This window comes from Phalangium opilio, unplaced genomic scaffold (assembly GCF_054372755.1).
Source record: "Phalangium opilio isolate 3A_F unplaced genomic scaffold, DU_Popi_V2 ptg000026l_1, whole genome shotgun sequence".
Lineage (NCBI taxonomy): Eukaryota > Metazoa > Arthropoda > Arachnida > Opiliones > Phalangiidae > Phalangium > Phalangium opilio.
The window spans coordinates 3,959,919-3,983,843 of NW_028324157.1; the positions used below are offsets into that span (position 1 = coordinate 3,959,919).

The window sequence follows — 23,925 nt, forward strand, 5'->3', positions numbered from 1 at the left end:
ATTGTTATTAATTAAGATACCCAGAAATTAAAGAGAACACTGGCTTGCAAAATTCCTTGTTTTCATTTGGTTAATCAATATTAGTAACATGTTTAAAGTAGCATCCTTTACCTTAGCGGCGGTGCGCGTTCAGCACCAACGAATAGAAAAGAGGGTTGCAAATTAATAAAGAAAGAGTTAAATAGCACTATGAGTTTATCTGTGTGTGTGCGTCCGTCCGTTGTTAAATGCGCCACGTTAGTAGTTCGCCTTCTGTAGATATGTAAAGAAATCCTATAATACCTTTATATTTGTTTTTGTCCTAATATAAATTGATTATAAGGATTTTTTTTGTAATTTCGAAGAATTCACGTAGTTTTGTAACTTTAAAGCTCTGCTTCATTTTGATATTCCAAAAACAATTTTTATATTTTTATTTGAAATGTCTGTTTATATATTACTTAAGCTATACTACAACTGTAGATGGCATAAACCTGGCTTTAGAGATTAGAAAATAAAGCTAAGGTATATCCTACTTGGATGAAAAATGTCGTCTGCTTTACTGTATATGCGCTTTGCCTTCAATACTGCTTTAATAATTCGTAAATTTTAACATAAAAAAGAGAAATAATTCCATAATTAATTAAGTTTTGAAGTAGTTCTCCTCTTGACTCGGAGAGGTAATATTTTGGTTTTCCCAACTTGTGTTTTAGTTAAATAGACATTACGGCGAGGAACAAGGGGGAATAGCTCAGTGGTAGAGCATTCGACTGCAGATCGAGAGGTCCTTGGTTCAAACCCAAGTTCCCCCTGTAAAAGCATGGATCATTCCGTATATTTTAGTTAAATCGACTTCACGGCTCTGAAAAAGGGGGAATAGCTCAGTGGTAGAGCATTCGACTGCAGATCGAGAGGTCCTTCGTTCAAACCCAAGTTCCGCCTGTAAAAGCATGGATCATTCCGTATATTTTAGTTAAATCGACATCACGGCTATGAACAAGAGGGAATATTTCAGTGGTAGAGCATTCGACTGCAGATCGAGAGGTCCTTGGTTCAAACCCGAGTTCCCCCTGTAACAGCACGGATCATTCCGTTTATTTTAGTTAAATCGACATTACGGCGAGGAACAAAGAGGAATAGCTCGGTGGTAGAGCATTCTACTGCAGATCGAGAGGTCCTTGGTTCTAACCCAAGTTCTCCCTGTAAAAGCACGGATCATTCCGTATATTTTAGTTAAATCGACATTACGGCTATGAACAAGAGGGAATATTTCAGTGGTAGAGCATTCGACTGCAGATCGAGAGGTCCTTGGTTCAAAACCGAGTTCCCCCTGTGGTAGCACGAATCATTCCGTTTATTTTAGTTAAATCGACATTACGGCTATGAAGAAGGGGGAATAGCACAGTGGTAGAGCATTCGACTATAGATCGAGAGGTCTTTGGATCAAACCCGAGTTCCCCCTGTAACAGCACGGATCATTCCTTTTGTTTTATTTAAATCGACATTACGGCGAGGAACTAGGGGGAATAGCACAGTGGTAGAGCATTCTACTATAGATCGAGAGGTCTTTGGATCAAACCCGAGTTTCCCCTGTAACAGCACGGATCATTCCTTTTGTTTTAGTTAAATCGACATTACGGCGAGGAACAAGGGGGAATAGCTCAGTGGTAGAGCATTCGACTGCAGATCGAGAGGTCCTTGGTTAAAACCCGAGTTCCCCCTGTAACAGCACGGATCATTGCGTTTATTTTAGTTAAATCGACATTACTGCTCTGAACAAGGGGGAATAGCTCAGTGGTAGGGCATTCGACTGCAGATTGAGAGGTCCTTGGTTCAAACCCGAGTTCTACCTGTAACAGCACGGATCATTCCGTTTATTTTAGTTAAATCGACATTACGGCGAGGAACAAAGAGGAATAGCTCAGTGGTAGAGCATTGGACTGCAGATCGAGAGGTCCTTGGTTAAAACCCGAGTTCCCCCTGTATCAGCACGGATCATTGCGTTTATTTTAGTTAAATCGACATTACGGCTCTGAAAAAGGGGGAATAGCTCGGTGGTAGAGCATTCCACTGCAGATCGAGAGGTCCTTGGTTCAAAACCGAGTTCCCCCTGTAGTAGCACGAATCATTCCGTTTATTTTAGTTAAATTGACATTACGGCTATGAAGAAGGGGGAATAGCACAGTGGTAGAGCATTCGACTATAGATCGAGAGGTCTTTGGATCAAACCCGAGTTCCCCCTGTAACAGCACGGATCATTCCTTTTGTTTTAGTTAAATCGACATTACGGCGAGGAACAAAGGGGAATAGCTCAGTGGTAGAGCATTTGACTGCAGATCGAGAGGTCCTTGGTTAAAACCCGAGTTCCCCCTGTAACAGCACTGATCATTCCTTTTATTTTAGTTAAACCGACATTACAACCTTGAACAAGGGGGAATAGCTCAGTGGTAGAGCGTTCGACTGCAGATCGAGAGGTCCTTGGTTCAAACCCAAGTTCCGCGTGTAAAAGCATGGATCATTCCGTATATTTTAGTTAAATCGACATCACGGCTATGAACAAGAGGGAATAGTTCAGTGGTAGAGCATTGGACTGCAGATCGAGAGGTCCTTGGTTCAAACCAGAGTTCCCCCTGTAACAGCACGGATCATTCCGTTTATTTTAGTTAAATCGACATTACGGCTCTGAAAAAGGGGGAATAGCTCAGTGGTAGAGCATTCGACTGCAGATCGAGAGGTCCTTGGTTTCAAACCCAAGTTCCCCCTATAAAAGCACGGATCATTCCGTATATTTTGGTTAAATCGACATCACGGCTATGAACAAGAGGGAATAGTTGAGTGGTAGAGCATTGGACTGCAGATCGAGAGGTCCTTGGTTCAAACCAGAGTTCCCCCTGTAACAGCACGGATCATTCCGTTTATTTTAGTTAAATCGACATTACGGCTGTGAAAAATTGGGAATAGCTCAGTGGTAGAGCATTCGACTGCAGATCGAGAGGTCCTTGGTTTCAAACCCAAGTTCCCCCTAAAAAAGCACGGATCATTCCGTATATTTTAGTTAATTCGACATCACGGCTATGAACAAGAGGGAATAGTTCAGTGGTAGAGCATTCGACTACAGATCGAGAGGTCTTTGGATCAAACGCGAGTTCCCCCTGTAACAGCACGGATCATTCCTTTTGTTTTAGTTAAATCGACATTACGGCGAGGAACAAGGGGGAATAGCTCAGTGGTAGAGCATTCGACTGCAGATCGAGAGGTCCTTGGTTAAAACCCGAGTTCCCCCTGTAACAGCACGGATCATTGCGTTTATTTTTGTTAAATCGACATTACTGCTCTGAACAAGGGGGAATAGCTCAGTGGTAGAGCATTCGACTGCAGATTGAGAGGTCCTTGGTTCAAACCCGAGTTCCCCCTGTAACAGCACGGATCATTCCGTTTATTTTAGTTAAATCGACATTACGGCGAGGAACAAAGAGGAATAGCTCAGTGGTAGAGCATTGGACTGCAGATCGAGAGGTCCTTGGTTAAAACCCGAGTTCCCCCTGTATCAGCACGGATCATTGCGTTTATTTTAGTTAAATCGACATTACGGCTCTGAAAAAGGGGGAATAGCTCGGTGGTAGAGCATTCTACTGCAGATCGAGAGGTCCTTGGTTCTAACCCAAGTTCTCCCTGTAAAAGCACGGATCATTCCGTATATTTTAGTTAAATCGACATTACGGCTATGAACAAGAGGGAATATTTCAGTGGTAGAGCATTCGACTGCAGATCGAGAGGTCCTTGGTTCAAAACCGAGTTCCCCCTGTGGTAGCACGAATCATTCCGTTTATTTTAGTTAAATCGACATTACGGCTATGAAGAAGGGGGAATAGCACAGTGGTAGAGCATTCGACTATAGATCGAGAGGTCTTTGGATCAAACCCGAGTTCCCCCTGTAACAGCACGGATCATTCCTTTTGTTTTAGTTAAATCGACATTACGGCGAGGAACAAGGGGGGAATAGCTCAGTGGTAGAGCATTCGACTGCAGATTGAGAGGTCCTTGGTTCAAACCCGAGTTCCCCCTGTAACAGCACGGATCATTCCGTTTATTTTAGTTAAATCGACATTACGGCGAGGAACAAAGAGGAATAGCTCAGTGGTAGAGCATTGGACTGCAGATCGAAGTAGTTAAACCCTGTACTTTAAGAGAAAAGTAAACAACCACGCCCCCAAAATAAACAAGTGTCGTGTTAGCGAGCCCACCTCCCCGGGGTAGATATTTCTTTCTCGACTATAAAACCTTCACTCTTTCACCATTTTGACTCAGTATTCTTGAAATCTCTTAATTATGGAAGACTCGTTTTACGTCACTTTGCCCAGTAACGCGTCTATGGACGATTTCCCCGAGAACAACCAATCATCTTTTAAGGTGAAGTTGCCGCAACCTATTAAACTCTTATCAAACTGGAAGGTTGGTTTGGCTGAAGTGGTTTTACCACCAGTATGGGATAATGTTACTCAGGGTTATGATAGATTTTTAACCATGGCACCCTCTATCGACGATGATGCTAATTGGTTTACTTACAAGTTAGAAATACCACCAGGTGATTATGAGTGCAAAAGAACGAAAAAAGGTCATACGGTTAAATATTCTTTACATAAAACTTTAATTGATATCCTGCGCGATCAAATAAAACCCAAATATAGAGATTTATTGCAAATGAAGGTGGATCGTCATCCGAATGTCGTTGGTCGAAAATCGGAAGAAAGGTTTCTTTTGATGAATATACACCCGGATGTGCAAGTAAGAATCCCGGAAGGACCTCTTTCTCTCGTGCTAGAGTTTCGAGAGAAAAATTTCGTCTCGGGTCGGTACGTTTCCCGTTTCCCCTTATCGCGTCACGCCAAAACTTTATCCATTTCTTACAAGGATAACTATATCGAAATAAGGTCCAGAAAAAAGGATTTCAAAGCCGTAAATCTACAAAGAACGGGAAGTGTAGACGATGAAGATGACCATCCGATTAATGCACCCAAAACTGTCGATGACGAGCTCAAAACGATTGATATTAACGTAATACCAATTAGAAATAGAGGTCTTAGAGAAAAAGATGTAGCTCTTAACGATGCAAAAGGTGAGGAAGATCTACCTGATGATCATCCCTCTAATGATCAACCCGCTAAAGAGGGTGATACGTTTAAGGATGAATTACTTGAGGATCAGCCTATGATGGATTCCAGCGACGACGATTTGCCAAATGATCAAGCCATCAAGCCAAAGATTAATCAATTGACGCATATCATACCCGCGGGTGTTTATCATGATATTGAAGATATTTTAAGAGCTATGAAAAAAACAATTCCCGATGCTTATAGAGAAAAATTTCGATTTTTCGTTAATGAAGACCAAACCGTTACTATTTGGTGCGACAAAGGGTATAGCCTGGCTTTTCCCACTGGTTTTCCGGGTCTTGGTTTAATGTTAGGCTTCGCGAAAAGTCAACTCGGGGTTCAGCTGAAAGATCATACTACCGGAGAATACATTGCGGATTTAAACAGAGGTATCGAAGCCCTGTTCGTGTATACGAATATTATTCAATATCAATTTGTGGGTGACGTCGCTGCTCCTCTTTTACGAATCGTTGCTAGACCGGATAATGCTGACAAGAAAACGTTCATTCAAACGTTTACTAATATTGATTATTATCCGCTAAGACTTAACGAACTTGAAATTATCGAGGTAGAAATAAAAACCGACGCAAATTTACACGTACCATTTAAACTAGGTAAGACTATCCTCAAGCTACATTTCATAAAAGATGGTTCAAAGGGATAGTTATCTACAGTATTACCTGCAGCAATCAGGTAGTGGAAGCTTTCCAGTATTTTCAGGACCTGTTTTCCAACGCGGGAGGGGTCTTGGAAATTTATTTCGCAAGCTAATTAAATTCATTACACCAATTGTAAAACCCGTGGCTAAGGCCGTCGGACGCGAGGCTTTAGGTATTGGTACCAGAATGTATACCGATATCCAGTCTGGAGAAGACCCGAAAAAGGCTTTTAAAAAGAATCTAAAACTAGCTGGAGGTAATCTTTTACATAAAGCTGGTGATCACGTAGCTAGTTCGCAGTTCGGTTCTGGTGCTCGTCGAAAAAGGAAAAGAAATTCACAAGGCGGAGCTAAAAAGAAAAGTAAACGCGTTAAGAAGAATCGCACTAAGAGAGATTTTCTACCATAATCAAAAACCATGGAGGTGAGAGAGGGGATGCGTAACGAGCTAGACATTTTTGAAATTCCAACGGAAAACAGCAATGTCATATCGTCTACCGAAGTAACCTATCAACCGATTAGCGCGATTACAGACTCTGGACCGATAACCTTTTACGTTAAATCGAACGAAGAAGAGTATATGGATCTTGCCGAGACAAAGCTTAAAGTCAAAGCTAGAATTCTTCACGAAGACGGAACGGTACTCGAACCTAACGAGGTTAATGTTGGACCAGTCAATCTGTTTTTATTCTCCCTATTCAGTCAAATCGATGTTTTGGCTCAAAATACACCGACTCAAGCATCGAGCAACTGCGCTCAATACGGACCGCTTATTGAAACAGTTTTAAGCTGTTCCGAAGATGCTAAAAAATCTCAACTCGGTTTACAATGTTATTACAAAGACTCGCCAACTTCCCCGGACGAAATGTTTACTCAACAAAACAAAACAAATGAAAACGGAATGTTGAAAAGAGCCGCTAGAACAAAATTATCAAATCAAATTGAAATGATTGGGCATTTACCGGCAGATTTATTTCGTACGAATAAGTACATGCTTCCTGGAGTTGACCTTATGATTCGACTTTTCCGATCTCCTAAACATTTCCCTATTATTTCCAAAGTACCCAATAAGACGTACCATGTTGTTATTGATGAAGCTGTTCTCATAGCTAAATTGGTTAAGGTACGCCCTGAAATTCTTTTGGCTCACGCTAAAGTTTTAGAGCAATACGCAGCTCGATATCCGATTAAGCAAACGGTTATTAAACATTTCCCAATATCTAAAGGCGAAGTCGATTGCACTAGGGAAAATGTTTTCATTGGGAGAATGCCCGATCTTATGATAGTTTTCTTCGTACCCACGAACGCTTTCAACGGTACGTTAGATACCAATCCTTACCATCTCACTCATAATGATTTGAGACATATGTCGGTCGCTATTGGCTCGACAAATTTTCCAGACATTCCTTTCGAACCCAACTTTGACAAAAGACAATATACCAGAGAATATGCCTCACTGTTCGACGTGTTAGATATACTAGGTAAAAACAAAGGCAATTATATTTCTTACGAAGACTATGGTAACGGTTATACCATATTCGCGTACGATTTAACAGCTGCCGGCGATTGTCAAGGTGATTTTATCAACCCTCCTAAGCAGGGAAATCTTCGTCTTAGTATGAAGTTTGCTAAACCACTCAACACCAACACCACTTGCGTAATTTATGCTGTATTTAACAAAGAGCTCTACGTGACCAGAGACAGAAGCGTTATTTATCCACTTGATTAAAACACAGATGTCAGCATCTAATTAAGAAAATAGCGACTATAAATGGAAAAATATCTCGACCAACTCTTCATTAATCTTCAAGATGTTCGTCAGTCACAATCTTTCCAGCGATCTGGAGATCGTAGTAAGGAATATCGTCGATCCTTACGTTACCATTCGAAGACGAGACAACGACTCGGAAGTTTCGTTTCATCATTCTATTTGGAACGATCTTTGGAAGGTGCAACCCGAAATTGATTCTCACTTCGATGGGGAATCTGAAAGATTTCACACTTGGATGAGTAAAGATAATATTCTGCTAGAGTGTCTCACCGTTGGAAAAGAAAAGCAGTTGGACCTTAGACAATACGTTCGCGGCGCGAATCATAACTATCACATTATGTACTCTTCCGCTCGTGGATTCTCCCTGAATCAAGAATCGTGGAAAAGTTTAAAGTCTTTGAAAAGTACCATCGATCGCGAAGTCAAAGTTTTACTCGACGCTAAGGATGTTATGAAAAGGATCGTTTTGGAAAAATTGACGAATATACTTTATTCAATTACCATCAAATGCGAAAACAGTTGTTGTCATCACAAGTTAGCTCACGATATTTCCTGCGGAGCCGATAATATCAACTGGTGTCAAGCGGTGGAACAGAATATCGAACAAGCGCTTCCGCGGATGAATTACGACGAGGTTTTGGTCGAATTTTACGAAGAAATGGATGGAACGAAATTAGAAGACGTGTACATCCTTTATAGCGATATTATTAATAATTTAACCAATTTGAAAAATATGATTGTTTACGGATAAATGTTCTGAATAAAGAAATATAAATTTCACCTGATTGAAAGTTATTTACTCATTTTCCACACCAATGTCGAGACTCGATGAGTTGGCGAAAGTTTATTACAATCTCTCTCACCCGGCTGGGTTAGGAAGTATAAAGAAATTACAAAATAGTGTTAAAGGAATTTCGAAAAAAGGAGACTAGAAATTGGTTGTTAGCTCAGAATACCTACATAACTCACCGACCTAGAAAACTCAAATTCCCCAGAAATCAAGTCTATGTAACTTCTAAAGATGAACAATGGATGTGCGATCTTATGGATTTCAACCGGTTTAAGCGGTATAATAATAAAAAACGCTACGTATTAACTATCATCGACGTGTTATCGCGCTTCGCTTGGGCTATCCCTCTTCGAGATAAAAAACCGGAAAGTATTGTTAAAGCTTTCTCTAGTATTTTTAAATCTCGCAAACCTTCCAAACTCACTTTCGATCAAGGCGGAGAATTTGTTAATAAAAGGTTTGACAATTTTTTAAAGAAACACAACGTCAGTTCATTCGCTTTAGTAAATGATACAAAAGCGTCCTTAGTAGAGAGATTCAATGCTACACTGTCGTCAAAGATATACAAATACTTTACCAGAAGCGGGAAGTATGATTACGTTAAAGTTTTGCCAAACTTGGTTAAAAGTTACAATTCGAGCGTCCATTCGACAACTGGTTTTAAACCAAAAGATGTTAATATCAATAACGAGCATTTAGTTTGGTTTAGATTATACGGAGATAAGAAGAAGGGAAAGAAACCCGCTCTCAAACCAGGCATGATAGTTAAATTAGCAACTTCGAAAACTAGATTCGAAAAGGGAGGAACTGCCAACTGGACCAAAGAGAATTTCATCATAGATAAAGTCCTGCATCGGAGTCCTCCAGCCTACAACGTTAAAGATGGTCAAGGTGTATCAATCAGAGGCGCTTTTTACGAACCGCAATTATTACAAGTGAGGCCATGAATACGCAACAACTCTCCGAAGTCTTGCACTGCGATCCTCGAACTTCACCATTTTTTATCGGTGTTTTTCCTTCGGACAAGCTACCATCACCCCCTCTAGAGAAAAATGTTTATCTTTTCGTCGTTAATACTTCACCTTCTTATATCGCCGATGGACACTGGGTTGCTTTCTTCGTCAACCGAGAAAGAGCGGAATTCTTTTGCTCCTTTGGAAGGAATCCTACCCATTACGGATTTGATTTGACCCCCTACGCTTCAGAATGGATCTACAACGATTGTGTAATTCAGCCTATCGATAGCGATTTTTGCGGTTTGCATACTTTAATGTACTGTTTCGCCAAATGCGAGGGTTACAGTATGAAAGAAATAATCCAATTGCTTTATAAGAAAAACCTTTATTATAACGATAGCATATCATTGTTAAATTTGTGTACACATTTGTTAAATCACGAGTTTCGATATTGTAATGAATAAAATCAAAATTCTAGCCATTTGTTGGGTTTTTTTCCTTTCTCTCGCCTTAATTCATACGGGGATCTCTTGACAGTCCTTGGTGTTTTTATCTCTTTTAGAACAGGAGACGATTTTGCTGCTTCTAGAGATGGATTTGAAAGCTTAATTTTCTTTTTCTTCATCTTTTGAGAACGTCGGACTTGATAATTACTTCCAATGGTCTTTTTAACTAACACAATTTTTTTTCGAGGTTTCGTTTTGACAATTACTGGAACCGGTGGTTCGTACGATTGTCCGGTATATTGGTGAGATTTTAGATAGCTTGATGAAGGCATGGATGTTGACGATACAGGCGTTGGCTGAGGAGCTATTCTAACTTCGGGAGGTTCAACCAAGTTTTTCATTGTGAGGTATTGTTGAAGAGATTTCAGATATTGTCTGGCTTTATCATCGGGATTCCCAGGTTGGTTGAGAATGGTGGTAATTTCATTATCCAACGAAGAAACCTGTTTTTCAACATCGGTCATAATTGAGGACGCCGGAACTAGAATCATTTTCTTCATTCTCCACCGGTTATAGCTGACAAAAGAGTTGGAATTATAGCACCAATCAGGCTAGGTAGAAAAAATCCTCCAGTCTGCTTGTACAACAACTGTCGAACCTGATTTGGGCTACGGCGTTTATTAGATAGCGATTTTATAATTTTTTCGTACCGCCTCAAATTTCTTTTCTTGCTTTGCGGAAGAGCGATGGCGTTTCTTTTCAAGTTGTAACATATAGTGCAAATAGATTTTAACTGATCTTTGCTAGATAACGATATTAAAGTTTTCCTTTGTTGAGGATTAATATCTCTCAGTAGTTTAAGGTAAGGATAATGTTTCCGAAATGACTTGGATGGCATCTTTCACTACAATGAATTGAATCTCCACCAGGGACTTTGTTTTAAAAAACTATTTATTATTCCACAAAAAATATCATGCTTCCTTCATTGGGAAGTGCATTTGTTCTTAATCTCAAAGAGTCGTCGCAAGTTTGGCGCAAATCGCAAATTATGTAACTATACGGTTTGTCAGATGTAGCCATTTCATACGCTTTTGACATTATTTTTTTACCCGGAAATATCTGTCTTTCCAAGTGGGAAATCTGACTCCGAGACCTTAAATTTTTAAATATTACAAAATAAGAAGTATTCAAACTTATAACTCTAGATTCCTTCCCCATCGAGAATAGATTATGAGTAATTAAAATTAAACTTAAATTTAAATGATGACAGCCAACCGTAAAAAGGTAAGAAATGAACGAACTAGCATTAGCAACAGGGGCTAAATCGTCCAACACTAGCAGGTTATTAACTTTGGGGTTAAAAAAATCCGTATCATCAGGCGGCAATCCTTCCAGGAATTCAATTTCTGGTATTTCTTTGCGTATTTCGTGAAACTTTTCTTGAAATAGAGAGTAGCAATATACGATCCTGTGAGGGGGTGGGTCTATCATTTTTTGACGATTTTTCAATAACTCCAAAACAAAATTCGTCTTTCCGCTCATAGACGCGCCGGAAACAATCATTTGAAAGGGTGCTACGAATTTCAACCGACAGGACATTGTCGACTATGATTCTTTTAATTTTCGTTCAAAAATTGGTTTCAAAAGGGTGTTCAAAAGAAATACTCTATCTTTAAATCGCGCGGCGGTGTACAGCCACTCGTTCCTTCGATCTTCGCTATCGGGTAGCCAATGAACTTTAACAATGTGATGAAAGGTAACTCGCTTCTTCTTCTTGGCAATAACTTGCTTCTTCTTCTTGGCAATACCCAAAGGGTAATGTAGTAAAGTCATCTAGAAGAATCCTTTTAGAGAAGGTGACCCCAAATTGTTTTTTTAAGTTTCCTAAGAGTAAAGTTAAGTCCCGCTTGCGTCGAACAACGTTAAACGGGATATCTACCGTATACCGTTTTTCTGGATTTTGTAAGGAGTCTACCATAGATTCAAAATTTATAATTTTTTCATTTTCGCGAGAAAGCGTGATACCTTTCGACTTCACCACGCATTGATTGTCTGATGTTTTATAAGCGTACGATTTCGGTCCTGTACTAACAAATTCTGTTATATGCGAAGCGCCTATTTCTGATTTCCACTCTCCCAAACTACTTCCTTCGGGAGGGATCCAATCATCTTTCCCTCCTAAAAATATGGCACCATCAGTATCGATATAAAGCAAACGTTTCCCAAGCTTGTGAATAACGTTAAATAGCTCTATTCGAGCGTAGGTTGTGATAAAACCTCCAATAACAGGACTGCCACTTCGTAAAGAAGGAACGAAAGGTTTCTTATGTTTGTAAGTTAGCAAAGCCAATGAATCGTTCAGAGGTCGAATATCTTCCAGATCTTTAGTCTCATCGGTTAATATAGCCACTAGTTCTTCGTATTTATCTATAATAACAGTCTTTCCTCTGTCCAGATTTTGACACATTTTACCGAAAAGCGAGTTTAACGTTAGCTTGCAAATATTCCTTAAAGCTGGATTGTTAGTCACTTCTTCGATTGATATCGAGATGCCTTCTTTTTCGTAAATGGATTGTAAATAATCCCTTTTCTGACTTTCAGTCTCTACATTGTCAGGCCAACCGCTATTACAAATTTTCAATTTCAAAAACTTGTCAATGTAATCCCCAAACAATCCAGAACTTTGGTTTTTCACGTATCTGAATCGCTCAGGGTAATGCCAAACTTCGGATATAGAAATCAGCTCGTAACCGAATTCCATTGCCAAATAAATTTCGGGAGTATTGAACACACCTTCGAATATACGCTGCTCTCTGGAATGCTGACAAGGGCTTGATAAGCTTTTTTCCGCGCAGGTGCGACATAGACTAAACAATAATTTTGAATTAGATTTAAATGCAAGAATCGGAATGTATAGTTTTTTGGGGGCTAAAACCTTGCATTTTAACACGCCAAAATATTTATCTTTTTCTAAACTACAATTTCGCGTAAATATAGTAGGGTGCCCTTTTGGGAAGTCTTTAAATTTCATGACAAAACTATAAAGACTGCAGACGTCTCGATACAGTATCTTTTCACCCGGTTGACAGATATGCAACAATTTGAAGTTTTCTACCCTACCCCCGACAATCATTTCTCTCGATCCTATAGAAGAAGGAAATGATACGGTATCGCAATAAGATTTATCTTCCTGATGGTTTCGAAGATACTCTTCAAAATCGCAACTCCACATGGTTTTAAATTCAGCATTCGGAGCGGCGTTTTTGATGTATTCTTCAATGTCTAGAGTTCTTTCGTATAACGCTTTGTTGGTTTTTCCAAGAAATGAATTGAAGCTAGACTGCTTTGTATGTCTAACGCATCCGTGAAAAAAATCATTATGATATTGGAGAATAATTTCAGGATCGGGACAATAAGCATCGACTGGGAACTTTCCAAAGTATTTTTCACCCTGGATAGAAAAAGTAGTTTGGAAATTTACATTCCTTTGTTTAGCCTCGAGGGAGATCCATTTCATAGCTTCGCGACTTTGATTTTGATGTTGGTATAGGTACCCATTTTGCGGCACGATAGCTAAAGCGTATTCTTTCAAGTATGTGTGAAGGAAAAAACGTAGACAAGCACCCGAAATGGATATAGCGTTCATATTGAAAGGGTCGAAATTGGTAGCTTTTAGAAAAAGATTTTTAAATTTAACCATCGCTTCCTTTAAAACGGAAACATCCATTTGACAGTATTCCTCCAGCTCCTTGTTCATATCGTACTCGGTCTTACGCTTTTCTTCGTACCAAATTTCGAATTCTTTGTGATCCTTAGTCTTCATTTTTTCAGGTTGAAAATAAGATTTGTCAGGCAATTTTCCCTTATAATTCATCGTGTCGTGAGTCAAGAAAATATACGGGAAAAACTGTTTCTTACATTCCCCCAGTTCAAAGGTTTTATTCAAAGATCTAAGAGAGCCGGCGACGAAATTCATCGAGTCCAAAAACTTGATATTTTGGTTTTTGATAAAAACAGCTAAAGCGCGGCTGCCGTTGAAAATTACTTGAGGTTTAATAAAGTAGTGATTAACTAAAGTGTTTAAAATCCAATACGAGTCGAAACGGGAACCGTTATGAGAAAAAATGACGTAGTTCTCAAATCGCGGTTTAATTTTCTTCATTCTTTTGGTATCGTGCTGAACAAACGATTCCTCTGTTTGAAACAAGTAGTCCAAGTACTGTTTACAACAATCTTGCCCTTTGAAAGTCTTAAATTCGTATGTTTCGTCATCCATCTCCATAGCACTGACAAGTAGGATGGCTACATGTTCTTTAGAGTCGGAAACGTAGCTTTCGCAATCGAAAAATCCATATTTCACGGGAGGATATTTTTCTTTTAAAGGCATAACGTAACACTGGTTCTTTTCATGCACAATCAAGCATTGCTTACATTTTTTTTCGCATTCGTGAATGCTATTGCTCAGAGTTTCAATTTCTTGACCGCATTGCTGACAACGTTTTAGTCGATCGCAAGTACCATTCGAAATATGTAACGATAAACACTCACTACCTTTAAAATAACGATTGCAAGATTTACACCTGATAACCTGAATTTCTTTAATCTCATGGAAGACGTTAAGTGATGAACATCTTTTACAATTTAATTCACCCTGCGAACAATGGTGGGCCCTTTTTTCGCTAGACTTATAAAAAACAACAAGGCATTTTGAACAATAACTTTCGCCGCCAAACATTCTCGAAATACTCTTTATCGCTACAGCGTGGTTTTGTAAAAGCAAAATAAAAATTTGTTTTCTACTCCATGGGCCGACGTAGTACTTTTGAAAGTTATCTTCCGCGTTGTATACAATAATTTGATATTCTCCTTGCAAATAATTTTGAAACCTTTGAATACCCGCTAAATTTACTGGACCGGGTAGTACACGAGCGTATGTAATCAGTTTAAGAGCTTCCACCTTCTGTAATGAACTCGTGGAGCTTTTCATTTTAACGAAATAGGTATAAAGATCCGATCTCTCTTTCGATTTACAACATCTCAAATCCGCCAAAACTTTCCCAATCACTAACGTCCTAGCAAAACAAAGATCGTCGCTATTTTGGAGAGTGATAAAATTTTTGTCAGCTTTAACAAATTTTTCCATTTCTACTATAGTTCTATTTCTAACACTTTTTCGGTTGGAAAGCCCGGATATCTCAATATCGCAGTCGAGGAAAACAACATCAAATCTTAAAGAACTATCTAAAATAAAACCCCTTCTCGATTGTGCTACGTGCTCAATTGCAGCCAAAACGCGTTCGCTAGTTAGCGAATTTAACGCCATTAATTTTAGATTTATAGGAGATTCGAGCTCCTCGGATTGAATGCATAAGCGAACTCTATCGTACGTTGGGTATTCATTTTTGATTTCCTTTAAAACACAATCGAGAATGTTTTGCAAATCTTCGTACATATGCGTTAATCTAATTTCGTCCGTGTTTTCGATATCAACGCGAAAATTAACCTGGTTACACTTGTATTTTCTAGAAGTTTTAACTGAAAGTTTCTCTATCTTGTAAAAATGTTTATAGTCTCGAATGGCTTCGTTTATCGAAACCATTCTGGGTAATGCGAAATATTAAATGCGCTCGAAAGAAAACAACGTAAGGTTAAATATTAAAAACCGTCACCATTTACCTATAATATTAATAATACGAAAAAATAATCTGGTAATGCAAAAAAGTATTTAGTCGTGCGATTTTGCCTTTTTAGCTTTGACGATATTTAAGATTTTCTTATGGGGATTTTCTTTTATCTTTTCTCCGAGCTTTTTCATTAAAATTAGAATACCTTTTAAATCATTTTCGCTCAAATCGCCTATGTACTGTACGCGCTTTGAAGGCGCTGTCCAAACATCCTGCTTGGCACACCGTTTTAAATCTTTATATTTAGTAGCTTTAATATCTAGGTAATATTCACCCTTTTTCTGCGGTATTTTAACAATCGAAGCGCATTGGTTAGAGCTTCGAGAATATACGCTTTCTAAACCACCTTCGTCATCCACGCAACTAACTTCAAAACAGTCATCATCGGAAGATTCATACTTTTCATTATCTAAAGATAAATATTCAGACTTGCCAGAGCGTTTTCCCTTGCTAGAATCCATTTGGTTTTCTTCCTTTCTTGATCCAAACGCGGTAAAGACTTGATCCACTCGAAGTGAAGATTCATGTAGGAATGGATTTTGGGTGTTATCCATACCAGCTTTTATACACCATTTTTTTTTCATACCCCATTTTCGGTATTATGAAATTTGATTTCATAAAATGGTTATCATAAATTTGAGAAGACAGATTAGGCAATAGAGGGAATTACCGTCATAATTACTTGAAATACCATGTCAAGATAAATTGCGGAATATATGTCAAGGAGAAAATTCTTGCATAAATTTATGCCATGATGAAATACCATGTCAAAGAAGACCAAAAAAAAATTTCAAGAAAAAAATTAAGGCGTAATTCTATACCATGATAAATTTTCGTGTCTAAAATTGAGTAATTGAAAATCATTTTAAAATTATTAAGCAAGAAATGCTAAGATTTTATTAAGCAAGAAATGCTAAGATTTTTTAAGATAATATACAGATGAATGTAAATTGAGCAACGCTACACCCATTTGAGAAGAAATTTATCTGGTTAGGCGTTATTTAAATCAACACCCTGTTTCAAATAAAAAATAGTTAACATAATAACAAGGGCAAATGCTAAACTTTAACCTCGCATACCTCCAGAATCGGATTAAAAAAGGTAAATAAAAGTAAATTTTAGTATAAATACCCCAAAGAAAGTCACTCATTCCTCACTGAGAGTTTCCCCAGGATCAACGCAATGATTTTCTGCGGTAATAATCAGCGCGAGTAAAAATGTTTTGGCAGTCTTTCTTGGTGCTGTTTTCTTGGTAAGCCCCACTATATAATATTTTAATCACTACATTTGAGTAAAATGGTCGGAAAAGAATTAATATGGGTTTACAGGTAATCCACATTCATATCAAAGTTTGGAGTAAACTACAGTGACTTCTTGGTGCCGGATCGGTAAGCCCACAGTCTTGAATGCGTTATTTTAATCAGTACATTTGAGTAAAATGTTCGGAGAAAAATAAATATCCAGGACTGTGGGTTTACGTACAGAATGCAAAAACACTCACTGTGGCTTTTGAATTCATTCTCCAGCGCGGTAGAGTAATGTTATTGAGAATTATATTATAAACTACTTGAACTTAAATCTCGTCTCTTTTACAGAGCTTTCGCCATAAAAGTTCCGTGGCGCGTTGAAATTCCTGTTTGGAGATAGTGAAACTCTACGTATATGGTAAACCAAACTTCTTAATTGTATTAATCTAATCAATTGTGTTCCAAAAAAACGCTTAGACGAACGTTAAATTAATTAATAAGTTTGGTTTACAGAAAAAACACTCACCGTGGCTTTCGAATTCTATTCTCCAGCGCGTTATAGCAAGAAATGATATTGAGAACTATATTATAAACTAGTTGTACAACTTTTTTTCTCCCTCTCTCACTGTTATATAGCCCGCCCGCCCTACACCTCCGCGGCGGCTAAACTGGTTTAGATGACTTTCGCTTTCTCTCCGAGAGAGCGCGTGGGAGGATATCTCGGTTTAAAAGAAAATTCTTGAAACCATGTATAAATTATCAATAAAAAAAATGTTTTATTTTTACAAAATTACTTATTTGATTTCGGTACAGAGTAAAAATTCATACGGGTGACATATTTATAATACTCGTGACTTAAACAAAATAACGATTCGGCTAACCAATACGGTAACAAAATTACTTTCTTTAATATCTCGTAGATGATGTGACAAATAAATAATAATGGCGAAAAAAATACGAGTAGAAAATATATATCGTTTGTTAGCAAGGCTATTACGAATGATATAGGGATAGTAATCGGCATTAACAATACCAAAAACACAGCGATAGGATACTTTGACGGTGTGTTTAAAAGCATAATTACTATAATACCCACGGATATTAATACATGCTCAAAACAAAAATCAATTGGAGCATCTGGTGAACCTTTCATCTTGTCCTGTTTTATCGATGAAATGAGGCTTTTCACCAAAATCCGTCATTTATAGTCACGAAAAATATCTACCCCGGGGAGGTGGGCTCGCTAACACGACACTTCTTTATTTTGGGGGCGTGGTTGTTTACTTTTCTCTTAAAGTACAGGGTTTAACTACTGATCGAGAGGTCCTTGGTTAAAACCCGAGTTCCCCCTGTATCAGCACGGATCATTGCGTTTATTTTAGTTAAATCGACATTACGGCTCTGAAAAAGGGGGAATAGCTCGGTGGTAGAGCATTCCACTGCAGATCGAGAGGTCCTTGGTTCTAACCCAAGTTCTCCCTGTAAAAGCACGGATCATTCCGTATATTTTAGTTAAATCGACATTACGGCTATGAACAAGAGGGAATATTTCAGTGGTAGAGCATTCGACTGCAGATCGAGAGGTCCTTGGTTCAAAACCGAGTTCCCCCTGTGGTAGCACGAATCATTCCGTTTATTTTAGTTAAATCGACATTACGGCTATGAAGAAGGGGGAATAGCACAGTGGTAGAGCATTCGACTATAGATCGAGAGGTCTTTGGATCAAACCCGAGTTCCCCCTGTAACAGCACGGATCATTCCTTTTGTTTTAGTTAAATCGACATTACGGCGAGGAACAAAGGGGAATAGCTCAGTGGTAGAGCATTCGACTGCAGATCGAGAGGTCCTTGGTTAAAACCCGAGTTCCCCCTGTAACAGCACTGATCATTCCTTTTATTTTAGTTAAACCGACATTACAACCTTGAACAAGGGGGAATAGCTCAGTGGTAGAGCATTCGACTGCAGATCGAGAGGTCCTTGGTTCAAACCCAAGTTCCGCGTGTAAAAGCATGGATCATTCCGTATATTTTAGTTAAATCGACATCACGGCTATGAACAAGAGGGAATAGTTCAGTGGTAGAGCATTGGACTGCAGATCGAGAGGTCCTTGGTTCAAACCAGAGTTCCCCCTGTAACAGCACGGATCATTCCGTTTATTTTAGTTAAATCGACATTACGGCTCTGAAAAAGGGGGAATAGCTCAGTGGTAGAGCATTCGACTGCAGATCGAGAGGTCCTTGGTTTCAAACCCAAGTTCCCCCTATAAAAGCACGGATCATTCCGTATATTTTGGTTAAATCGACATCACGGCTATGAACAAGAGGGAATAGTTGAGTGGTAGAGCATTGGACTGCAGATCGAGAGGTCCTTGGTTCAAACCAGAGTTCCCCCTGTAACAGCACGGATCATTCCGTTTATTTTAGTTAAATCGACATTACGGCTGTGAAAAATTGGGAATAGCTCAGTGGTAGAGCATTCGACTGCAGATCGAGAGGTCCTTGGTTTCAAACCCAAGTTCCCCCTAAAAAAGCACGGATCATTCCGTATATTTTAGTTAATTCGACATCACGGCTATGAACAAGAGGGAATAGTTCAGTGGTAGAGCATTCGACTACAGATCGAGAGGTCTTTGGATCAAACGCGAGTTCCCCCTGTAACAGCACGGATCATTCCGTTTATTCTAGTTAAATCGACATTACGGCGAGGAACAAAGAGGAATAGTTCAGTGGTAGAGCATTGGACTGCAGATCGAGAGGTCCTTGGTTAAAACCCGAGTTCCCCCTGTATCAGCACGGATCATTGCGTTTATTTTAGTTAAATCGACATTACGGCTCTGAAAAAGGGGGAATAGCTCGGTGGTAGAGCATTCTACTGCAGATCGAGAGGTCCTTGGTTCTAACCCAAGTTCTCCCTGTAAAAGCACGGATCATTCCGTATATTTTAGTTAAATCGACATTACGGCTATGAACAAGAGGGAATATTTCAGTGGTAGAGCATTCGACTGCAGATCGAGAGGTCCTTGGTTCAAAACCGAGTTCCCCCTGTGGTAGCACGAATCATTCCGTTTATTTTAGTTAAATCGACATTACGGCTATGAAGAAGGGGGAGTAGCACAGTGGTAGAGCATTCGACTATAGATCGAGAGGTCTTTGGTTCAAACCCGAGTTCCCCCTGTAACAGCACGGATCATTCCTTTTGTTTTAGTTAAATCGACATTACGGCGAGGAACTACGGGGAATAGCACAGTGGTAGAGCATTCTACTATAGATCGAGAGGTCTTTGGATCAAACCCGAGTTTCCCCTGTAACAGCACTGATCATTCCTTTTATTTTAGTTAAACCGACATTACAACCTTGAACAAGGGGGAATAGCTCAGTGGTAGAGCATTCGACTGCAGATCGAGAGGTCCTTGGTTCAAACCCAAGTTCCGCGTGTAAAAGCATGGATCATTCCGTATATTTTAGTTAAATCGACATCACGGCTATGAACAAGAGGGAATAGTTCAGTGGTAGAGCATTGGACTGCAGATCGAGAGGTCCTTGGTTCAAACCCAAGTTCCGCGTGTAAAAGCATGGATCATTCCGTATATTTTAGTTAAATCGACATCACGGCTATGAACAAGAGGGAATAGTTCAGTGGTAGAGCATTGGACTGCAGATCGAGAGGTCCTTGGTTCAAACCAGAGTTCCCCCTGTAACAGCACGGATCATTCCGTTTATTTTAGTTAAATCGACATTACGGCTCTGAAAAAGGGGGAATAGCTCAGTGGTAGAGCATTCGACTGCAGATCGAGAGGTCCTTGGTTTCAAACCCAAGTTCCCCCTATAAAAGCACGGATCATTCCGTATATTTTGGTTAAATCGACATCACGGCTATGAACAAGAGGGAATAGTTGAGTGGTAGAGCATTGGACTGCAGATCGAGAGGTCCTTGGTTCAAACCAGAGTTCCCCCTGTAACAGCACGGATCATTCCGTTTATTTTAGTTAAATCGACATTACGGCTGTGAAAAATTGGGAATAGCTCAGTGGTAGAGCATTCGACTGCAGATCGAGAGGTCCTTGGTTTCAAACCCAAGTTCCCCCTAAAAAAGCACGGATCATTCCGTATATTTTAGTTAATTCGACATCACGGCTATGAACAAGAGGGAATAGTTCAGTGGTAGAGCATTCGACTACAGATCGAGAGGTCTTTGGATCAAACGCGAGTTCCCCCTGTAACAGCACGGATCATTCCGTTTATTCTAGTTAAATCGACATTACGGCGAGGAACAAAGAGGAATAGTTCAGTGGTAGAGCATTGGACTGCAGATCGAGAGGTCCTTGGTTAAAACCCGAGTTCCCCCTGTATCAGCACGGATCATTGCGTTTATTTTAGTTAAATCGACATTACGGCTCTGAAAAAGGGGGAATAGCTCGGTGGTAGAGCATTCTACTGCAGATCGAGAGGTCCTTGGTTCTAACCCAAGTTCTCCCTGTAAAAGCACGGATCATTCCGTATATTTTAGTTAAATCGACATTACGGCTATGAACAAGAGGGAATATTTCAGTGGTAGAGCATTCGACTGCAGATCGAGAGGTCCTTGGTTCAAAACCGAGTTCCCCCTGTGGTAGCACGAATCATTCCGTTTATTTTAGTTAAATCGACATTACGGCTATGAAGAAGGGGGAGTAGCACAGTGGTAGAGCATTCGACTATAGATCGAGAGGTCTTTGGTTCAAACCCGAGTTCCCCCTGTAACAGCACGGATCATTCCTTTTGTTTTAGTTAAATCGACATTACGGCGAGGAACTACGGGGAATAGCACAGTGGTAGAGCATTCTACTATAGATCGAGAGGTCTTTGGATCAAACCCGAGTTTCCCCTGTAACAGCACGGATCATTCCTTTTGTTTTAGTTAAATCGACATTACGGCGAGGAACAAGGGGGAATAGCTCAGTGGTAGAGCATTCGACTGCAGATCGAGAGGTCCTTGGTTAAAACCCGAGTTCCCCCTGTAACAGCACGGATCATTGCGTTTATTTTAGTTAAATCGATATTACTGCTCTGAACAAGGGGGAATAGCTCAGTGGTAGAGCATTCGACTGCAGATTGAGAGGTCCTTGGTTCAAACCCGAGTTCCCCCTGTAACAGCACGGATCATTCCGTTTATTTTAGTTAAATCGACATTACGGCGAGGAACAAAGAGGAATAGCTCAGTGGTAGAGCATTGGACTGCAGATCGAGAGGTCCTTGGTTAAAACCCGAGTTCCCCCTGTATCAGCACGGATCATTGCGTTTATTTTAGTTAAATCGACATTACGGCTCTGAAAAAGGGGGAATAGCTCGGTGGTAGAGCATTCCACTGCAGATCGAGAGGTCCTTGGTTCTAACCCAAGTTCTCCCTGTAAAAGCACGGATCATTCCGTATATTTTAGTTAAATCGACATTACGGCTATGAACAAGAGGGAATATTTCAGTGGTAGAGCATTCGACTGCAGATCGAGAGGTCCTTGGTTCAAAACCGAGTTCCCCCTGTGGTAGCACGAATCATTCCGTTTATTTTAGTTAAATCGACATTACGGCTATGAAGAAGGGGGAATAGTTCAGTGGTAGAGCATTCGACTACAGATCGAGAGGTCTTTGGATCAAACGCGAGTTCCCCCTGTAACAGCACGGATCATTCCTTTTGTTTTAGTTAAATCGACATTACGGCGAGGAACAAGGGGGAATAGCTCAGTGGTAGAGCATTCGACTGCAGATCGAGAGGTCCTCGGTTAAAACCCGAGTTCCCCCTGTAACAGCACGGATCATTGCGTTTATTTTTGTTAAATCGACATTACTGCTCTGAACAAGGGGGAATAGCTCAGTGGTAGAGCATTCGACTGCAGATTGAGAGGTCCTTGGTTCAAACCCGAGTTCCCCCTGTAACAGCACGGATCATTCCGTTTATTTTAGTTAAATCGACATCACGGCTATGAACAAGAGGGAATAGTTCAGTGGTAGAGCATTCGACTACAGATCGAGAGGTCTTTGGATCAAACGCGAGTTCCCCCTGTAACAGCACGGATCATTCCTTTTGTTTTAGTTAAATCGACATTACGGCGAGGAACAAGGGGGAATAGCTCAGTGGTAGAGCATTCGACTGCAGATCGAGAGGTCCTCGGTTAAAACCCGAGTTCCCCCTGTAACAGCACGGATCATTGCGTTTATTTTTGTTAAATCGACATTACTGCTCTGAACAAGGGGGAATAGCTCAGTGGTAGAGCATTCGACTGCAGATTGAGAGGTCCTTGGTTCAAACCCGAGTTCCCCCTGTAACAGCACGGATCATTCCGTTTATTTTAGTTAAATCGACATTACGGCGAGGAACAAAGAGGAATAGCTCAGTGGTAGAGCATTGGACTGCAGATCGAGAGGTCCTTGGTTAAAACCCGAGTTCCCCCTGTATCAGCACGGATCATTGCGTTTATTTTAGTTAAATCGACATTACGGCTCTGAAAAAGGGGGAATAGCTCGGTGGTAGAGCATTCTACTGCAGATCGAGAGGTCCTTGGTTCTAACCCAAGTTCTCCCTGTAAAAGCACGGATCATTCCGTATATTTTAGTTAAATCGACATTACGGCTATGAACAAGAGGGAATATTTCAGTGGTAGAGCATTCGACTGCAGATCGAGAGGTCCTTGGTTCAAAACCGAGTTCCCCCTGTGGTAGCACGAATCATTCCGTTTATTTTAGTTAAATCGACATTACGGCTATGAAGAAGGGGGAATAGCACAGTGGTAGAGCATTCGACTATAGATCGAGAGGTCTTTGGATCAAACCCGAGTTCCCCCTGTAACAGCACGGATCATTCCTTTTGTTTTAGTTAAATCGACATTACGGCGAGGAACTACGGGGAATAGCACAGTGGTAGAGCATTCTACTATAGATCGAGAGGTCTTTGGATCAAACCCGAGTTTCCCCTGTAACAGCACGGATCATTCCTTTTGTTTTAGTTAAATCGACATTACGGCGAGGAACAAGGGGGAATAGCTCAGTGGTAGAGCATTCGACTGCAGATCGAGAGGTCCTTGGTTAAAACCCGAGTTCCCCCTGTAACAGCACGGATCATTCCGTTTATTTTAGTTAAATCGACATTACGGCTATGAAGAAGGGGGAATAGCACAGTGGTAGAGCATTCGACTATAGATCGAGAGGTCTTTGGATCAAACCCGAGTTCCCCCTGTAACAGCACGGATCATTCCTTTTGTTTTAGTTAAA

At 40.1% G+C, this 23,925-nt stretch overlaps 2 protein-coding genes and 24 non-coding genes across 26 annotated transcripts; 25 read left to right on the forward strand and 1 right to left on the reverse strand.

The window, feature by feature from the left end:
• Positions 1 to 719: 719 nt before the first annotated feature.
• Positions 720 to 791, forward strand: TRNAC-GCA (transfer RNA cysteine (anticodon GCA)). The gene has a single exon. It is a non-coding gene; the product is annotated as a tRNA-Cys (tRNA).
• Positions 792 to 1,369: 578 nt separating this feature from the next.
• Positions 1,370 to 1,441, forward strand: TRNAY-AUA (transfer RNA tyrosine (anticodon AUA)). Its single transcript has one exon. It is a non-coding gene; the product is annotated as a tRNA-Tyr (tRNA).
• A 188-nt stretch (positions 1,442 to 1,629) lies between these two features.
• TRNAC-GCA (transfer RNA cysteine (anticodon GCA)) lies at positions 1,630 to 1,701 on the forward strand. Its single transcript has one exon. It is a non-coding gene; the product is annotated as a tRNA-Cys (tRNA).
• Positions 1,702 to 2,149: 448 nt separating this feature from the next.
• On the forward strand, positions 2,150 to 2,221 carry TRNAY-AUA (transfer RNA tyrosine (anticodon AUA)). Its single transcript has one exon. It is a non-coding gene; the product is annotated as a tRNA-Tyr (tRNA).
• Positions 2,222 to 2,669: 448 nt separating this feature from the next.
• TRNAC-GCA (transfer RNA cysteine (anticodon GCA)) lies at positions 2,670 to 2,742 on the forward strand. The gene has a single exon. It is a non-coding gene; the product is annotated as a tRNA-Cys (tRNA).
• A 449-nt stretch (positions 2,743 to 3,191) lies between these two features.
• Positions 3,192 to 3,263, forward strand: TRNAC-GCA (transfer RNA cysteine (anticodon GCA)). The gene has a single exon. It is a non-coding gene; the product is annotated as a tRNA-Cys (tRNA).
• A 58-nt stretch (positions 3,264 to 3,321) lies between these two features.
• TRNAC-GCA (transfer RNA cysteine (anticodon GCA)) lies at positions 3,322 to 3,393 on the forward strand. The gene has a single exon. It is a non-coding gene; the product is annotated as a tRNA-Cys (tRNA).
• A 448-nt stretch (positions 3,394 to 3,841) lies between these two features.
• TRNAY-AUA (transfer RNA tyrosine (anticodon AUA)) lies at positions 3,842 to 3,913 on the forward strand. Its single transcript has one exon. It is a non-coding gene; the product is annotated as a tRNA-Tyr (tRNA).
• A 59-nt stretch (positions 3,914 to 3,972) lies between these two features.
• On the forward strand, positions 3,973 to 4,044 carry TRNAC-GCA (transfer RNA cysteine (anticodon GCA)). The gene has a single exon. It is a non-coding gene; the product is annotated as a tRNA-Cys (tRNA).
• A 2,164-nt stretch (positions 4,045 to 6,208) lies between these two features.
• Positions 6,209 to 7,519, forward strand: LOC149691421 (uncharacterized protein F54H12.2-like). The gene has a single exon (XM_089869510.1). The coding sequence runs from the start codon at positions 6,209 to 6,211 to the stop codon at positions 7,517 to 7,519; it is 1,311 nt and encodes a 436-aa protein (XP_089725636.1).
• A 3,972-nt stretch (positions 7,520 to 11,491) lies between these two features.
• On the reverse strand, positions 11,492 to 15,352 carry LOC149691422 (uncharacterized). The gene has a single exon (XM_089869511.1). It carries the CDS (start codon positions 15,350 to 15,352, stop codon positions 11,492 to 11,494), a length of 3,861 nt encoding a protein of 1,286 aa, XP_089725637.1.
• A 3,001-nt stretch (positions 15,353 to 18,353) lies between these two features.
• On the forward strand, positions 18,354 to 18,425 carry TRNAY-AUA (transfer RNA tyrosine (anticodon AUA)). The gene has a single exon. It is a non-coding gene; the product is annotated as a tRNA-Tyr (tRNA).
• Positions 18,426 to 18,873: 448 nt separating this feature from the next.
• TRNAC-GCA (transfer RNA cysteine (anticodon GCA)) lies at positions 18,874 to 18,946 on the forward strand. Its single transcript has one exon. It is a non-coding gene; the product is annotated as a tRNA-Cys (tRNA).
• Positions 18,947 to 19,785: 839 nt separating this feature from the next.
• On the forward strand, positions 19,786 to 19,857 carry TRNAY-AUA (transfer RNA tyrosine (anticodon AUA)). The gene has a single exon. It is a non-coding gene; the product is annotated as a tRNA-Tyr (tRNA).
• Positions 19,858 to 20,435: 578 nt separating this feature from the next.
• TRNAC-GCA (transfer RNA cysteine (anticodon GCA)) lies at positions 20,436 to 20,508 on the forward strand. Its single transcript has one exon. It is a non-coding gene; the product is annotated as a tRNA-Cys (tRNA).
• An 839-nt stretch (positions 20,509 to 21,347) lies between these two features.
• On the forward strand, positions 21,348 to 21,419 carry TRNAY-AUA (transfer RNA tyrosine (anticodon AUA)). The gene has a single exon. It is a non-coding gene; the product is annotated as a tRNA-Tyr (tRNA).
• A 188-nt stretch (positions 21,420 to 21,607) lies between these two features.
• Positions 21,608 to 21,679, forward strand: TRNAC-GCA (transfer RNA cysteine (anticodon GCA)). The gene has a single exon. It is a non-coding gene; the product is annotated as a tRNA-Cys (tRNA).
• A 58-nt stretch (positions 21,680 to 21,737) lies between these two features.
• TRNAC-GCA (transfer RNA cysteine (anticodon GCA)) lies at positions 21,738 to 21,809 on the forward strand. The gene has a single exon. It is a non-coding gene; the product is annotated as a tRNA-Cys (tRNA).
• A 448-nt stretch (positions 21,810 to 22,257) lies between these two features.
• Positions 22,258 to 22,329, forward strand: TRNAC-ACA (transfer RNA cysteine (anticodon ACA)). Its single transcript has one exon. It is a non-coding gene; the product is annotated as a tRNA-Cys (tRNA).
• Positions 22,330 to 22,387: 58 nt separating this feature from the next.
• Positions 22,388 to 22,459, forward strand: TRNAC-GCA (transfer RNA cysteine (anticodon GCA)). The gene has a single exon. It is a non-coding gene; the product is annotated as a tRNA-Cys (tRNA).
• A 58-nt stretch (positions 22,460 to 22,517) lies between these two features.
• On the forward strand, positions 22,518 to 22,589 carry TRNAC-GCA (transfer RNA cysteine (anticodon GCA)). Its single transcript has one exon. It is a non-coding gene; the product is annotated as a tRNA-Cys (tRNA).
• A 188-nt stretch (positions 22,590 to 22,777) lies between these two features.
• Positions 22,778 to 22,849, forward strand: TRNAC-GCA (transfer RNA cysteine (anticodon GCA)). Its single transcript has one exon. It is a non-coding gene; the product is annotated as a tRNA-Cys (tRNA).
• Positions 22,850 to 22,907: 58 nt separating this feature from the next.
• On the forward strand, positions 22,908 to 22,979 carry TRNAC-GCA (transfer RNA cysteine (anticodon GCA)). The gene has a single exon. It is a non-coding gene; the product is annotated as a tRNA-Cys (tRNA).
• Positions 22,980 to 23,427: 448 nt separating this feature from the next.
• Positions 23,428 to 23,499, forward strand: TRNAY-AUA (transfer RNA tyrosine (anticodon AUA)). Its single transcript has one exon. It is a non-coding gene; the product is annotated as a tRNA-Tyr (tRNA).
• Positions 23,500 to 23,687: 188 nt separating this feature from the next.
• On the forward strand, positions 23,688 to 23,759 carry TRNAC-GCA (transfer RNA cysteine (anticodon GCA)). Its single transcript has one exon. It is a non-coding gene; the product is annotated as a tRNA-Cys (tRNA).
• Positions 23,760 to 23,817: 58 nt separating this feature from the next.
• Positions 23,818 to 23,889, forward strand: TRNAY-AUA (transfer RNA tyrosine (anticodon AUA)). Its single transcript has one exon. It is a non-coding gene; the product is annotated as a tRNA-Tyr (tRNA).
• The last annotated feature ends 36 nt before the right edge of the window (positions 23,890 to 23,925 follow it).